The sequence below is a fragment of the Nesoenas mayeri genome (genome assembly GCF_963082525.1).
Source record: "Nesoenas mayeri genome assembly, chromosome: 24".
Taxonomy (NCBI): domain Eukaryota; kingdom Metazoa; phylum Chordata; class Aves; order Columbiformes; family Columbidae; genus Nesoenas; species Nesoenas mayeri.
Window position 1 is genome coordinate 5,256,119 of NC_137546.1, and position 16,845 is coordinate 5,272,963.

At 52.4% G+C, this 16,845-nt stretch overlaps 1 protein-coding gene across 1 annotated transcript; it reads left to right on the top strand.

Moving 5' to 3' along the window:
- Positions 1-761: 761 nt before the first annotated feature.
- Positions 762-10,778, top strand: ALDH4A1 (aldehyde dehydrogenase 4 family member A1; the record flags this gene model as incomplete). The annotated part of the gene is made up of 15 exons (XM_080358742.1): positions 762-796; positions 1,498-1,591; positions 1,914-2,006; positions 2,122-2,169; positions 2,527-2,682; positions 3,080-3,229; positions 3,327-3,401; positions 5,068-5,255; positions 6,117-6,190; positions 6,740-6,936; positions 7,324-7,371; positions 7,781-7,933; positions 8,139-8,260; positions 8,646-8,764; positions 10,567-10,778. 15 exons carry the CDS (start codon positions 762-764, stop codon positions 10,677-10,679), a joined length of 1,665 nt encoding a protein of 554 aa, XP_080214868.1. The 3' UTR covers positions 10,680-10,778.
- Between the last annotated feature and the right edge of the window lie 6,067 nt (positions 10,779-16,845).

Here is a 16,845-nt window from a genome sequence, read left to right on the forward strand (position 1 = left end):
AACTCCTGGTTAATGGCTCTGTGTGCGTTAATTCTTGGGTTGGAAAACACCTTTAAAGCAAAAACTGCTTGTGCCGTTGGAGCTTGGGTTGGGGGAACCTTCCTTGTGGCTTGGCAGGTGATTTGGGCTCCCAAAATACCCCAAACCCCCCCTTAAAAATTTGTGTCTTTCAACTGCAACTCTTAAAGTGCCGATATCCTTTCTGCAAATAAAAATAACCAATCGCAAAGCAGCCTCTGCCCGGGCCAGGCACCGTTTTGGGCTAAAATCCTCCTATATTGCTAATTGTTAGTTGCTAAGGGGAACCGCAGCAGCCGCCTCAGCTCGTGTTTCTCTTTCTCCCCTCGCAGGTTCGATCCCGGAGCCGCCGCCGATGCCGGAGCCGCCGCCGGAGCCGCCTCCTTCGGGTGGGTGGGCGCTTCGCTTTGCGATTAATTACTAGGGGGGGGTTAATTATTTTTAGCTCATTCCAGCGCCCCGCCCCTTCCCACGTGCGGCAGCGCGCGGCCGCGCCGTTGGCCGGGCGCAACCACCGCGGCGGCAGGACGGGGGGGGTGGGGGAGGGACAGGCGAGGCCACTCCATTCCCGCCCCACGGGAGGGGAGGAGGACACGCCCCGCAGAGAGTGCACGAGTGTGGGGTGGCTCCGGGAGCAACCCGCTTCCCTCTCTATTTTTTTATTAATTTATTTTATGTTCTTGTCTTAATCTCCCCCCCGTGTTTGGGAGCGGCCGTTGGACGCGGAGCGCGGCGGGGCCGGGATGTGGCGGGCGCTGCGGGGGCTGCGCGGCCGCGGGTGAGTGCGGGATCCTTGTGCCCCCCGTCCGCTCCTCCTGCCCCCCTGCGCTCCCCTTCCCCGGGGACACACACCCCAGACCCACCGAACCCCCGTTCCTGCTGTGTTCCCAAAGTGAGCCCGGGGGGTCCCTTTGCGTTGCCTTTGTTCGCTTTTGCTGCCCCAGCCCTCCCATATTTCTTACCGAGCACCTTCTTTGCTTCCACCCACTGTTCTTTCTCCACTTCTTTGCACTTTTTTTTCCCTTTTTGCCCCTTTTTTTTTGGGGGGGGGGGGGGTGGGTGGGCAAAATTGCTGAGATGGGCAATTTAATGCTGGAGCGGGGTTTGGAAATGCACAACCCGAGCTGGCCAAGGTCCGGCTGCTCACTGGACTGTGCCAGGCCATGGACTTCGCCAGGGGAGCAAACCAGATCAATTCGGAGCTTGCTTTGTGCATAGTCCCTTAAAAAGTCCTTTTCGAGCAGCTTTTCTAGAGCAAAGAGAAGGGAGAGCTGGATGGGAGCCGTGTCCAGGCTTGGTTCTTGGCTCCACCATCATCCCCCGATGGGTGGGATGACAGATATCATGGTGTTGTGCCTGGGCTTGCGTAGCTGGTTTGGCCAAGGAGCGCAACGTCAAACAATAAAACACGTTATTGGAGCTGGGGTGTGGAGAGAAGGAGGAAAACGAGGAGAGTTTCAGTGTCTGTCTCTCTCGCAGGTGGCGGTGGCAGCACCACGCGGCCATCGAGGTGACCAACGAGCCCATCCTTGAGTTTAAGCCGGGGAGCCCCGAGCGAGCAGCACTTCAGAAGGTACCGCTGCGGGGGATCGGGATTTGGGGGGGGGCGGTTAGGGTCCTAGTTTGTACTTCTGGTGCTGCACAGCAGCCCCACGCACTCTCCTGGGCCACAGCTCCTTCCCTTTGGGAACAGTTGGGGTTGTCCCTCCTGTCCCCATCCCTCCAGCCCACGGACACTCCGTGAGCAGGAGACAGAAGGACGCCTGTCCCCAGGTGTCCCTTTGTGCGGGAGGATGGATGGATTGATGGATGGATGGATGGAGGGGGGTGGCTGGCAGAGTCTGTATGTGCAGCTCCCACCATAATGCTCTTTTCCTCCTCATCCTCTCTCTCAGGCGCTCGCTGACCTGAAGGGCAAGACAGAAGCCATCCCCTGCGTGATCGGGGGCGAAGAGGTGTGGACACCGACGGTGCGGTACCAGCTGTCGGTGAGTTTGGGGGGAAAACTCTTATTTAACAAGTGGAAACAGAACAGGAGGATGTACCCAGGAGGAGGGAGCTCTGTCAGACCCATGACTACAGAGGCTTTTCTTCTCTTTTCAGCCATTTAACCATGCGCACAAGGTGGCCAAGTACTGCTATGCTGACAAGGTGAGTACACCCAGCTGCTTTCCTCTTCCTTTTTTATTGTCTGTTTGTTTTGGGGGGTAGTGGCAGCATTTCGCCAGGCTGTATCTCGCAGGGTTGCAGACATTGCAGTGCGATGTCCTTTGAGATTGCTGGTGAGAAATCTGCATGAAGCACAAATGGCTGCTCAGATTCTGACCAGGGAGGCTCCAGAGGCCACTGTTGGCTCTTCTGGGGATCTCGGAATAAATTGGTACCAGGAGGTGCAAATTTGGGATTGTGACGGGAAAACAGGTCCTGTGGTTTGTGCCTGGAGCTGGATGGTGATGTGACGATGATGTGATGAGTTCCTCCTTGTTCCTTTCCCCTTTTCTTCGGCAGGAGCTCATTAACAAAGCCATTAACGCTGCCTTGGCGGCCAGGAAAGAATGGGACCTGAAACCTGTCCAGGACCGAGCCCAGATCTTCCTGAAAGCAGCCGACATGCTGAGCGGCCCCAGGCGAGCGGAGGTGCTGGCCAAAACCATGGTTGGGCAGGTAAGGGGGATGCAGGGTTGACATTTGGGGTGAATGGGAGGGAATTTGGGGAACCAGGAGCTGGGGAAGCTCAGCAGGAAGAGCTGCCGAGGGATTATTTTGGGTTTGAGTCATTGAACTGAACAGGAGCAGAAATGGGCTGCAATTATCAGGGCTTTTCCTTGCAAAATGGTAGAGGGGAGGCTCTGCAGGGGTGGACGCGATGTCCCCTGGCACAAGCACAAGCTGCGTTTGTCTCCGCTCGGTGCCAAGGAGCCGTGGTGGGATGTGGGCTCAAAACATGGTCCACCGCATGCACCGTGCTGCACCTCACATTGCTGCATCCCCCAAAAGCCCTCTGTTTAGTGCTTTTATTTGACATGTTAGTGCCTTCATTTGACGCGACCTCTCCCCGCAGGGTAAAACAGTCATCCAGGCAGAAATCGATGCTGCTGGCGAGCTGATCGACTTCTTCCGATTCAATGCCAAGTATGCGCTGGAGCTGGAGAACAACCAGCCTATCAGCGTGGACGTCAGCACCAACAGCATGGTGTACCGGGGGCTGGAGGTCAGGGGCTGCCCGCCGCTTCTCACACTCCCTTTTTTTGCCCCAAACTCCCTGTTTTTGCGGACACCCACCCGTCCCTTTCCTCTCCCACCCACAGGGTTTCGTGGCGGCCGTCTCGCCCTTCAACTTCACAGCGATCGGTGGCAACCTGGCCGGAGCTCCGGCGTTGATGGTGAGTGTCGCGGTGGTTTGGGAAAGCCAGGGATGGGGAGGACAGGCTGCAGAAAAGCTGGGAAGGGGGATCCACTCTCCCCAAGGCTGCGGTTTGCCCGGTTTGGCATCCCCAAGGAGCAAATTCAGCCCTCTTGGTACTCTGGTGCTGTTCAATAGGTCACACCTGGGCTCCTGCTTCTGCTCATCCTTCAATCAGCTGCCTTGCAATTAGGCACAGCTGTCTTTAATTACAAGAAGGCGTTCTAGTGGCTGGATTTTAGACCTGTTCACTGATGGACAGGCGGGGTGGGGAGTCGTTGAAAAAGGCAGAACTGCCCACACCTGCTCTTGGGGGGGTTATTGTTCAGAATAAAGGCGTCTTTTTGCTTCTAGGCTGAGTTTTAAGTCAAGAGAAGGTGAAGGTGCTGCAGGGAGATGTGAATAGAGCGGGGTTTTGTTTCTCTGCATGGCGCTTGCTCTGTGAACGAGACTTCAGGGTGCTGTTGTGCCCCAAAAGTGCAGTTGGTTTGTAAGTGCTCAGGTTCCCCTTGGAGGACACTTTTTGGGTGCATCGGGTACGTTAGGGTGATGGTTGCAGAGAGCAGGTTGTGGCCCTGGCATTGAAATGGGAGACGAGATCCAAGGATCCATTCCAAGGATTGGTAAACAGCATTTCTGTATGTTTGCCCATCGAGCACAGGGAGCACCTGCCTTTGCAGGGTGGGTTTTGAGGAGGGGCTGTAATAATCTGATGAATTTGGGCAGGGATTAATTAATTTATTGTTGCACTGAGGGGGGAAAAAAACAAGAGGAGGCCGGTGGCACAGAGCCAAAGGGCTGGGAGCCTCCAGCAGCGCTCGGGCCCTGTGTTTTCCAGCCAGTTGTGCTGTTTGCTTGTGCACGATTAATCCGGGCCGGAGGTTTTATGTCAGTGCTTTGGCTGGTACAAATACCCGCTGGGTTGTGCGCAGACCCGGTGGCAGCGGGTGACGGGACTCGCGGTTGTCGTAAGCACGTTTCTTAGCGGTGACGTCCCATTTCCTGAGATGTAAACCAGGTGTGTGTTTTGCGGCTCCTCTTAGGGAAGCGAAAACTGTGTCCCTGGTAATGGGGAGTGTGAGTCTGGCACAGCGACCCGGGGTGTGAAAGGGGAGACCAGGAGCTGAGGGGAGACCTTCTGATCTCTGACCTGCCTGAAAGGAGCTTGGAGCCAGGGGGGTCGGGCTCTGCTCCCCAGGAACAAGCGCCAGGAGCAGAGGAAACGGCCTCAAGTTGCGCCAGGGGAGGTTGAGGTTGGATGTGGGAACAATTTCTTCCCCAAAGGGCTGTGGGGCATTGGAACAGGCTGCCCAGGGCAGTGCTGGAGTCACCATCCCTGGAGGGTTGGACAGACGGACATGAGGCTCTCAGGACATGGGGCAGGGACAGAACAGTTGGACTTGATAATCCTAAAGATTTTTTCCAACCAAAATAACTCTATGATTCTATGAATTTGTGCTTTCGCTGGCCAGGCCCATCACAGCCCTTTTCAAAACCAATGCTGGGGCAGGTGTGAATCACCCAAAGGTGCCATTGCTCAGGTCCCATCCACTGCGGGCCAGGCTTTTGCCGGAGCATTTAAGCCTTGCACAGCCGTGTGCGGGCTTAAGCCTTTTCTCCTGTGCTGACTTTCTCCTCTCCCGCAGGGAAACGTGGTCCTGTGGAAGCCCAGCGACACCGCCGTGCTCTCCAACTACGCCGTCTACAAGGTCCTGCTGGAAGCCGGGCTCCCTCCCAACGTCGTGCAGTTCGTGCCGGCGGACGGGCCCGTCTTCGGAGACACCGTCACCAGCTCCGAGCACTTCTGCGGCCTCAATTTCACCGGCAGCGCCCTGTACGTTGGGGAGGGGAGCGATTTGGGGGAACGATAGCGAGGAACCGCTGGCTGGGATGATGCCGAGTGCTCATCTGCGGGTCCTTTGATTATGTAGGACAGCGTTGAGTAGGGCAGCAGGCAAACAACCGGCTATCCTCACCCGATGATGTTAAAGTAGGGTTTAAAACTAATTGAAAAAATGTCTAACCATATTATTTTGCTGCACAGAGCGGGTTTAATGGCAAGGTGTTTCTGTTGCTAAACTCAAGGCACAGAGAGTAGCTGAAGCTGCGTGTGACAGTGCCCTGTCTCCCAGGGATGCTGCAGTTTGGCTCCAGTAACCGCAGAGCGACGCCAGCCCCACCGAGATGTGCAAACCTGCTCATCGGGGCGCGTTAGCGACGCTGAGGGCCCCGGCAGCCCGTAACGGGCCATTAAACCTGGGGACCCCGCTCCACCGACCGTGGACATGGTCGGATGAGCATCGTGCTTTAGCGGTGGGAAGCTCATAAATTAGTATTAGTGGCTGTGCCTCCTGCTGGGAGGTTATTAGCATTTTTATTGTTTTCCAGCCAAGGGGTTTGTCACAGTAAGGACCGAAAGGAAGGGGCGAAAGAACAGAAACTTCTGCTGGATGCTCGCTCCTGTGTCTTCACTGCAACAGCTGCTTATTTTAAAACTGTTGTGTAGTGCCATTGCCTTAATACCTATGGTTTCATTGTCAGCGTCTCCTTTTCTGCTTGCAGGGCATCCCTTGTTTTGGGGAGGGACGCAGGGGTTTGCTGGGGTCCCCTGCAGCACGTCGCATCACCCCGATGTGCCTTTAAACCAAGTGCCACCTCTGTGCAAAGACACAGCAGCTCCTCCTTTCTCTTCCAGGACTTTCAAGCGGCTCTGGAAGCAGGTATCCCAAAACCTGGATCACTACCGCAATTTCCCACGCCTGGCCGGAGGTAACCGCTGTGTCTTGCACCTTTTTTGGGGGGTGGGTTAGTTTCTCCCTTCCTTGGGGAGAAGCTGAAATGGTGGCCAGGACTCCTCTCCTTGTGAGCAGAGAGCAAATGACACAGTAAATTGTGTCCTCTCCAGTATGGGATGGGCTTTTATGGTGGGGAACTGGCACTTGGGCGGGAGGTGATGATGCTCTGGGGTTGCGGAGCCTCCACACTAAGTTTGGGAACTCGGGTCGGTCCTTTTCCCATCAGTTTTGTACATCTGCTCCAGCTCCATGGTTAGAATTGTATGAATAGACTCATTTTGGTTGCAAAAGAGCCTCAAGTCCAACTGCTAACCCAACACTGGCGCTAAGCTCTTTAAGAACCTCATCTACACGTGGGTTGTGCTCCCGGGATTGTGGCACTGTCCCTGTTCCCCAAAAAACACAGACCGGGCTGCCTGAGCCCCTTGCGAGGGACCTGGCCATAGTTTCTGCTTTTCGGAGGCGGCGCAGCCCTGACAACTCCTCATTCCCCTCTTTCTTTCTCCCTTTCTCCAACACCAAGAGTGCGGTGGGAAGAATTTCCACCTGGTGCACAGCTCAGCCGACGTGTCCAGCGTAGTGAACGGGACCCTGCGCTCGGCCTTCGAGTACGGCGGCCAAAAATGCTCGGCTTGCTCTCGTCTCTACGCCCCGGACTCGCTGTGGCCCCAGATCAAAGAGAAGCTGCTGGAGGAGCACGGGAAGATCAAAGTGGGAGACGTGAGCGGAGCTGCCGGGCTGCTGAAGGGCTTTGCGGCTCAGCGGGTGGTTGATGGGATTAGAGACTGCGGTAACTGGCTACTAATTCCTATTGAACCGAGCTTTTTATCCACTGGTTCTCCCCACCGCCGCCCCTCCGTGGGTCCCCCCTCCCGCTTCATCTTTTTTTTTAGTGATTAGAAATTAACTTGTAGCCAGCGTCTGCAGGAAGGATTGTGTGAGTCACTGAATACCGCAGACTAATTGAAAAGGGGGGAGCTCGAGCCGAGTTGCGTTTGGAACCAGGGGTGGAAATGTAATTTCGGGAATTTAAGCTCCTCCTAATTTCAGAGTTCGCTTTTTTGGCATAGTGTGTACTTATATTGTCTCCTTTTTGGCTTCCCACAGCCCGCCCAGGACTTTGGGACGTTTTTCTCGGCGGTGATTGATGACAAGGTGAGTTCGCCTCTCCCAGGCCAAGAAGGTAACACCACCTGGCTTAGTAAGTGTTAAGTTAAATGGGTTTTTATTGCTTATAGCAAAGTAGGAATATCAGAGCTGAGTTAGAGCTGATGATCCTCATAGCAAAGTATGACTATCAGAGGTGGATTAGAGGTGAAGATCAGCCCTCTTTGGCACCCTCCTGGAGCATTGCATGCCTCAGTCACTGCCCCTCTTGAAAAACAGGTTATTTTGCAGAAAAACTATCTCAGACATAAGATTCAGAGTGTCTGGGACTTTTTCCAGCTCTGCCCACCCCTCTCTAAACTGGAAGAGCAGCGTAGCCCTGAAAGGGATTGCCCAGAACTCCTTTTAGAGCCCAAATCCACACTTCTTTTTCAATTATGATTTCCTTTTCTCCCAGTCTTTTGCACGGGTCAGGAGATGGCTGGAGCACGCTAAGAAGTCGCCCAACCTCACCATCCTGGCGGGAGGCGGCTGCGACGACAGCGTCGGGTATTTCGTCGATCCCTGCATCGTGGAGAGCAAAGACCCGCAGGATCCCATCATGAAAGAGGTGAGAGCAGGAGGGGCCGGGAAAAGGGACAAAAATCCCCATCCTGAGGCATCTCCTGCGCACCTAGAATGGAGCTGTACCAAAAAAAATTGGTGCTGGTTTTCTTTTTGCATCACAGTTTTAGATTAATCAGGTGCTGAAACACCCACTGGTTATTTTTAGGGCTTTCCCCACTAAGTGCTCTATATATTTTTTTACCATACAGGAGATTTTTGGCCCCATCCTCACGGTTTACGTCTACCCGGAGAAGCGGTACCAGGAGGTGCTGGATCTCATCGACACCACGTCGCCCTACGGCCTCACGGGGGCAATCTTCGCCCAGGAGAAGTAAGTGCCAAAATCGCCGCATCTCGGGAAGGAGAAGATGCTTTTTCCCCTTCTGGGCTGAGCCGTCGCGCTCACTTCTCTCCACAGCCCCGCGCTGCGTGGGGAGGGGGAAAATAAAGCCTTTCCCACAAAGCTTACCCTGCCTTTAGCCCTCCTTCTGCTGAGGAGCGAGGGGATGGATCTAAAGTGGGGTTTTTCGATGAGAAATTACCCCAAAGGCATCGTCTGGAGCATATGGGAGCGGGAGGAGGGCTTAGAACAGAGTGACCTCAAAAAGGGACCATCCTTAAGTTCTATACAGAAGGGTATTTTTGCGTCATTTTGGACGGTACGGGCGGGCGGGAGCTGTTGTGTGGTGCTCAGCGCCGGTGCTGTCCCCGCGCAGGACCATCATCGCCCAGGCCCGGAGCCGCCTGCGCAACGCGGCCGGGAACTTCTACATCAACGACAAGTCGACGGGCGCCGTGGTGGCTCAGCAGCCGTTTGGCGGCTCCCGCGTCTCAGGTGAGAACAACCCAACCCCTCCTGCCAGTCAAGGGAGCAGCGTTGGCTTGTGTGGAAGTGACATTTAGGGTCAAGTCCAAGTGTTAAACCAACGCTGCCAAGTCCAGCTCATCTCCATGAGCCATTGCAGCTGGTCAGCCCATGTCTGGAGAGCGGTTGGGAGAAAAACACTTCAAATATAAAAAGATAACTTAGTAAATAACACAAGATTGCAGTGGTAACTGAAGTGTTCTGTGCTATTTCAAGCTAGAATAGTGAAGCCTAAAATAATTCCCACGTTAGCGCTGACACAGAACCGTAATACATGAAGTATTATTATAATATTACAATATAATGAGGGAGGGAAAGCAGCTTTGCAAGAGGTAGAAAGGGGTTTATAAAATCTTTAGGCACAATTCTTTGCGATCTTTAGAGCTGTCAGAGTGTTGCCAAGTAATAACGATGTTACACGTGTCTTTGTAAAGTCTGTTTATTTTTATTGGAATAAAAGTATATTTAATGCGCTCCTATTAATATTTTTCCTTCTAAATTGGTGGAAGATTATTTTTCTCCTACATCACATGTGATTACATATATTGTACATAATATATACTTATTATATGTAAGTATATATACATATATATATGTAGATACAGACACATATATATATGTATTATATCTGTATATATACACACGTGTGTATATAGTATTATGTATTTGTATATACATACACATTTATATGAATATTTTATATGTATGTATGATGATATGTCTATGTGTATATATACACATAGACATATATACATGTATACATACTATATGTATAGATATGTACTGTATGTATACATGTGTGTGTATATATACATATATGTGTATATGTATGAGATATATACACATATGTATATATATGTATGAGAGATATATATATGTATGAGATATACATATGTATATGTGCATATATGTGTGTATATATATACGTATATATGTGTGTGTATATATATACACACACACATATATGCACATATATATATCATATATATACATATATATGTGTGTGTGTATATATATACACACACATATATATGCACACATATATATCATATATATACATATATGTGTGTGTGTGTATATATATACCCACACATATATATGCACACATATATATCATATATATACATATATGTGTGTGTGTGTATATATATACCCACACATATATATGCACACATATATATCATATATATACATATATGTGTGTGTGTGTGTATATATACCCACACATATATATGCACACATATATATCATATATATACATATATGTGTGTGTGTGTATATATATACCCACACATATATATGCACATATATATATATATCATATATATACATATATGTGTGTGTGTAGATATATATACCCACACATATATATGCACATATATATATATATATATCATATATATACATATATATGTGTGTGTGTGTGTAGATATATATACATATATATATACTATTATATGTACTTTCCTAAGTTGTCCGGGCTCTCAGGATGTCCCGTCACCAGGCGTTCCGCAGCAACACTGATGTGCTATTGCCGCTTTCTCAAGAGGCGCAAGGATCGCGGACACTGCGCAGATCTGTGCGGCCGAGAACAGATAGACACTCCCAGTCCATTCAACTATTCTGAGTTCCTTTGGTTCACTCCCCCCTCAGTCAACAAGCGAATGGTTTTTGAAGTGAACCGTATTTGTCACCTGCTCTGAGCCGCGTCCGGGCCAGTCCCTCGTCCTCCATCTCGTGCTCACCGCTGTTTCTTTTCTCCTTTGGCATAGGTACTAACGACAAACCTGGGGGTCCCCACTACATCCTGCGCTGGACGTCGCCCCAGGCCATCAAAGAGACGCACGTGCCGCTGACCGACTGGCGCTACGCGTACATGCAGTGACACCCGCGCTACGCGTACGTGTAGCGACACCTGCGCTGTGCGTACATGCACTGACACCCGTGCTGCACGTCCATGCAGTGACACCTGCGCTGTGTGTACATGCACTGACACCCGTGCTGCACGTCCATGCAGTGACACCTGCGCTATGTGCACATGCAGTGACACTGGTGCTACAGGTACATGCAGTGACGCCTATGCCGCTCATCCTCAACGCACATGGTGGCTTCGCAGCTACAGCCTGCAAATAAAGCACTTAAAACTACTGATCTTTAACCTGACGAGCTTAGGTTTTATTTTTAAAGAAAAATAAAATTATTCCTTTTTTTGAGTTAATCATTTAACAAAGTGTTTGTGGTTTTATGAGCATGCTTCGTTAATGAATGGGGGGGTGGGTGTGTTACCTGGACCTGGGTTTCTCTTTCCTCCTGTTTTGTCCATCCTGGACCATCCAACGCGGTTCTCTCTGAACGCGGCTGAGAACACTGGAATTAAAGCAGGAGATGGGTACATCTCACCTGTAAAAAGCAAAGTCCTTCTTTTCTCTCTCTTCTCTTCATCCCCAAGATTGTTTCACGGCGGCAGTGCCTGAGCTGCACCAGCAGCAATCCCTGCAAGTTCCGTTTCCTGTTCCAGCCTTCCTGGGACATGGGGAAAGCCAAGCTTATTTTAAACCTGAGATCAAAATGGTTGAAGCCCTAAGACGTATTTTCTCCCCGTTCCTGAACGAGAGCAAAACCTCCCACACACCCAAAGGGTTTTTATGTAGGAAGAGAACTTGGCGGAAGGCGCTTTGTGCCAGGAGAGGGCGGCTGCGAGTGTGGTATCACTTAAAACTCAGTTTAAGCGCATTATTTTGCCCCCACGAAGCCAACAGCCAGGATTACCTGCACTGTGCCCTGCGGACGGCCCCGGGGTGCGCTCGGCCATTGTGCAGGGGGAGCAGCAACACCCCACTTGGTCCCAGTTTCCTTACTGGTCAGGCTGCCTTCCTGCTGGTTTTCAGCTGCTTCCACCACTCCCATCCTTGTATGTCTACTTGAAGGAGATGAAAACATTTAATTTAAGAGATGTTTCAATAATAGGGACGTTTCTGCACATGCTTAGGTGGCTGCAGCGTCCCTCACTCCCCCCAAAATAACAAGTGTTAGCAGAAGCTCCTGGGACAGCAATTCTGCAATAATTAGAGCAAGATGCATTTCCCAGCCCATCATGCTCTGAGCAGCCTTGTGCTCTGCAAGCTGCCCAGTTAAATGAGTTAAATGAGTTGAATGAGTTCTGACCTCTGTGGCCTGCGGAGGCTCCGCCAGCGCGTCCTCACGCGCCCGGCCTGGAATCCAAACAGGAAAAGGATCTGAAACACAAAATCCTCCCAGGATCGGTTCTAATTTGGAAACATCTACATTTGTAACACTCCCAATTAATAACTGTTCAATCAGCAGGATTTGCAGATAACCCTGTAATGCTGTTGTAACACACATTAAGTATTGATCCTGGGCTGGTATTTAACATGCAGGTCATGGACAAGTTCATGAATACCTGTGAATCCTGATTTAACTGAGAAATCCTGCAATAAAACAAATTGTGAAAAAACTAGGTGTTCTTTTATGAATTATTTCTCCAAATAGAGAGCTCCACCGAGTGTGCGTTCGGCACCCTTAGTGCACTTGATGTGGTAAGATGGGAACACCGAGGACCCCCCCAAAACTGCTGCGCCTGCCCCAGAACAGCGGGTGCAGCTCTGGTTGGTGTTGGGACCCAACTGCAGGTGCTGCTGCACCCACCCTTGTCTATATTGATTATATATTAAAAATATATATAATCAAAAAAGCACCTGTTTGCTCTCATATTAACCAGATAAACCAGGACACCTGGGCTGCCACAGCTCTGCATCTGCTGAAATACACTGCAGAGATCCCCAAAAATCAGCCTTTTGGCTGCACCTCTTACCACATGCGCATCCCAGAGGTAAAATATGATACAATACAATACAATAAACCAAAATACAATAAAATACAAACACCCCAGCTTTGTATTTTCTGCTAAAACTAAGACAATCCCCATGCATGGGAATAAACAGGCAGAAACTATCAGTAGGTGCTTAATTCAATATAATCCTGGTTACTACAACACATCCTTGTGCTATGCACCGCGTAGGAGCCCAGCTCAGCTCCAAAAACCTCCCAGTTCCCACCCCAGTGTCAAGGATGGTGTCTGAACCCCCCAAGATCACCCGGGTGGGACCACAGCCCTGTCCAGGTCACCTCCTGCCACCAGCCTGGGACAACCCCCCCCGAGTCTTGCTGGGGTGGCCCATCCGCTCATTTCAATCTAATTAAGTCTCTGCCTCGCACCCCCTCGCACCCGCTGCCTTCAGCTCACGCCTTTACGACTTAAGGCCGGAGCGTCAAGTGGATTTTTTAGCCTTAACTCTGAATTTCATGGCTTTTTGTGACTTTAAATCAGTGCCCTAATGCTATTGAAACACTCGGCTGCTGAAGGCTTCGGGAGGTGTTTGGGAGCAGCGGGGGCTTGAACATCGGACCCCTGAACACTCCCCTGACCACTGGGATGTGCTGGGACCGCTCTGCCCGACACTGGGATGGGGAAAATAAATGGGAGGGATGGGGAAAGGGCCTGGGGAGGGAGCGGGGGCTCCGCACCATCCCAATAGAGACATGCAACAGGTCTGGAGCATCCCTGGCGGGGATCCCACCCCGCTCCTGCATCCCGAATGCCGGGAGCGGGCGGGATGCTGAGCCCAGAGGAGGTGGCAGATTTTCCCCTCTGATAACACGCAGCTCCATCTGCTTCCCGTTAGCGGCCCGGCTGCGGCTAATTGCCAGATCAAACCCCGCCATGTCCCCGCGTTAGGGACGTCGTTAGAGAGGCTGGAGCGAGGCCGGTGCCGCTTGGCCGGAGCCCAAACGCCGTCCCCCGGCACCCCGGGCTGCGCGGGTGCTAATGCAAACCACCCGGAGCTGGGTGAGTGGGGAAATCTCACTCTAAAGCAATGTGAAGCAGAAAACGAGGCAGCGCGGACCTGTTCGCCCATGGGAGGGTGAACCAGAGAGACAGAGAGGATGAGCGGCAGGTTCTGCACAGGGATACCGGCCACCTTCTTTTCAGCATCACCTCTGCCGCTTACAATTCCCCAGTTTACACAGGAGGGGCAGTGCCCACAATGGTGCAATTGCTGCCCTAATTTCAGCCTCACCGACTTTGCTTTTTTCTTAAAACAAACTGGTTTAACTCTCTTAGGGTTACCATCTGCAGTTCCCACATTGGAATGGCTGGGATTCAGGACAGGTCACGGGGCTGGAAAACCCAGCACCGCATCCTGAGGACAAAGGGGAAACCCGTCGCTTCACCGTGAGCACAACACACAGACCCAAAACCTAAACCACAGAGGAGCTGCCCCATCGCCTTTGGCTTAACAGGGTAGAGAAGAGCCCTCAACCCCCCGCCCCGAGGAGTCAATAAATGAGGTTTAGAAGCTTGCAGAAGCAGCCAGTGCAACATCACACTGAAAATGCTTTCTGGAGCCTCTTTATAATGCAGGATACACTGGGATCCCTGCAAAGCCTGGAGGGTGGGGGAACGCTCCAAATGGGGGTGTTGCTCTGCAGCACACGTGCCTGGAAAGGCGCTGGAGCTCAGGGTCCCTTCCCGCATTACAAGCACCCAAAGCTTCCCCAACACAGCATCTCTACCCACCCGTGGCAGCCCCACGAGACTAATTTAACAACAGATGGAGCAGATCTCTGTTCTTACCTGAGGGAATCCAACCTCCGCATGAGCAGCAGCCGCCTGACGGCAGATCTGTGATGCACCAGCGCTCACCTTTGCTCCCGGCCCAGGATTTTGGGCTCTTCCCTTGGCTTTGCTGGGCTGGTGTCAGCAGCACCTGGAGGGTCCTGCCCCAGCTGGTACCATTCACAAGCCGGATCCCATTCACAAGCTGCAGCTGGTCGGGGGAAGCTGCTGCCCCTCCTGCCACCCATTTCCCAACAAAGTGCTTCAGGGGAGACCTTTAGGGCTCCCTCCTTCCTGATTTCCTTCTAAAAATCCTCTATACCACGTCCTAGGAGCAGCTTTCCTGCCCAGCCCGTGTTTCAGGCTGGAGAATAAATACTAAACACAATCTAAGAGGCTGTTTTTACCTTTTGCTGGTACCAAGGGGGCACGGGGGCGAGCGGGTCTGACTCTGGGGGGGTTTGCTTTGTTTCTCAAGGAGAGGCCAGAGGAAACTCATGACATGGACACTACAGGGGATGCAGGGAAAGACCAGGGATGGTTGCGGGATAAAGGGAATATCTGACCTTTAAACACAAGCCCAAACTGAAGCCCAGCTTTAAAAATCCCTAAGTCAGCAAACTCCCCAAGGCTGAAAACCTTTGGGAGCTCAGGGTGCTGGCAAAAGCTGGGGGGAGGGTCTATGTGCGAGTCCCATTTAACCCCCGTCCCCCTGGGCAGGGCTGCTGTTGTTTACAGGGAACATCTGCCCAGGGCAGGGGCACCAAGCACCGAATCAGCCCCCCCAATAACATCCTCCCTGCGCAGCGACTGCATCACCTGCACCCACACCTACACCCGCACCTACACCCACACCTACACTTGCACCCACACCCACACCTGCACCTACACCCTCACCTAACCCCCACACCTGCACCTACACCCGCACCTACACCTACACCTGTCCCTACACAGAGACATTTTTGGCCACAACCTGTCTTACAATTTTTAAACCCCTTAGCAAAAAAAGCGATGACGAGGACAAAAGAGACACAGGGGTGAGGGGGGGGTGGAAAGACACAAAAAGCCCCGCGACGCAGGGGAGCAGCAGCAATCCTGAAAACACTGTTTTCCAGAGGGATGAAGACTTCCTTGGCCTGTTTTTTCTCTTTCTGCCATATATTATTTCTCCCTTCTTGCCGCTTCTGCCCGAGGATTCGCCCCCTGTCTCTCCGGGGCTCCGGGGGCGCAGAGCAGCCCCGGGGCCGGGGCGGGGGCGTTTGCAGCACACGGACTGGGCGGCAGATGGCGCTGTTTGTCCCGTTCTCCGAGGAAAACCAGTGGCCCCACAGCTCCCACCGAGCTGGGAGACTGGAACGGGGCATCCCGGGGGTTTGGGACCGGGAGGGATGGGAATGGGGCTGGGTGCGGGTACGAGCGTTGGTTTGGATTGATGGGGAGAAAGGAGAGTTCAGCCCGACAGCCGGATTTTCCCACAGTGCGGATGGGAGAAAACGAGCAAAGAAACACTGAGCGGCAAGAAATGGGAGAGGGTTTGCGTCCGCCAGCCCCGTTCAACAAACAAACAGGGGTTTTAAGGGCTGTAGCAAGAGCCCACACTCCCCGTCCCCTCCAAAACGCTGCAAAATTACGGAGAGGCTTCTAATATTTAGCATTTTTTGCTAAAGCCCCAAGTCCTGGAGTCATGAGAATGCAGCGGGATGTCAGCTTCCAGCTAAAATAAATAAAGAGGGGATTCGCGTCCCTGCGGCTAACCCGGCAAGGCTGCAAGGAGATACGACCCAACCTCGGGGCTGGAAGAAAACCCTGGAAAAAAAATAAAGGGATGAGGAGGCAGAAAACCCCCCCACACCCCCCCATCTCCTTCGCAATGAAAAATCGGGGGATACATCGCTCCAGAAGGGAGAAACGTCCTCCCGGGGCATCCGAGGACACCCAGTCCCCTCGCCCACGTTTGGGTGCCTCTTCCCCCACCTTGGAGCTGTAGTTCGGCCTCAGGGCACGTTGCCGGGGGCTGTTTTGGGGGGGTGAGGAGCAAACCCAGCCCGGCCTTTCCCAGTTTACCCCAGGGAGGGCTTGTCTGGGAGCCTGAATTATTTTGGAGCCAGGCTGCTTGAGAAGAGGAACAGGTGAAGGCGGCCGGCTCGGCCGCTCTCTCCTCCCCCGGCTCTCCGGGGAAGCCCCCCCAGGAGATAAATTACTGGGCTGTTGTCTGACATCTCGAGGTTGGCTCCAAAAGCGAATAGCCGGGGTTTCTGGCAGCAGCGGGGAACCGCAGCGAAGTTGGCCCAGGGCGGCTTGGGATTAAGAGCAAACTTCTGCATCTGCCAAGCGGCTCCTGCGCAGCCGTTTCCCTGCCAGCTGTGGCCAAACCCCCCCAGAATCAGCCCCCCGGGGATGGGGAGAGGCTGGA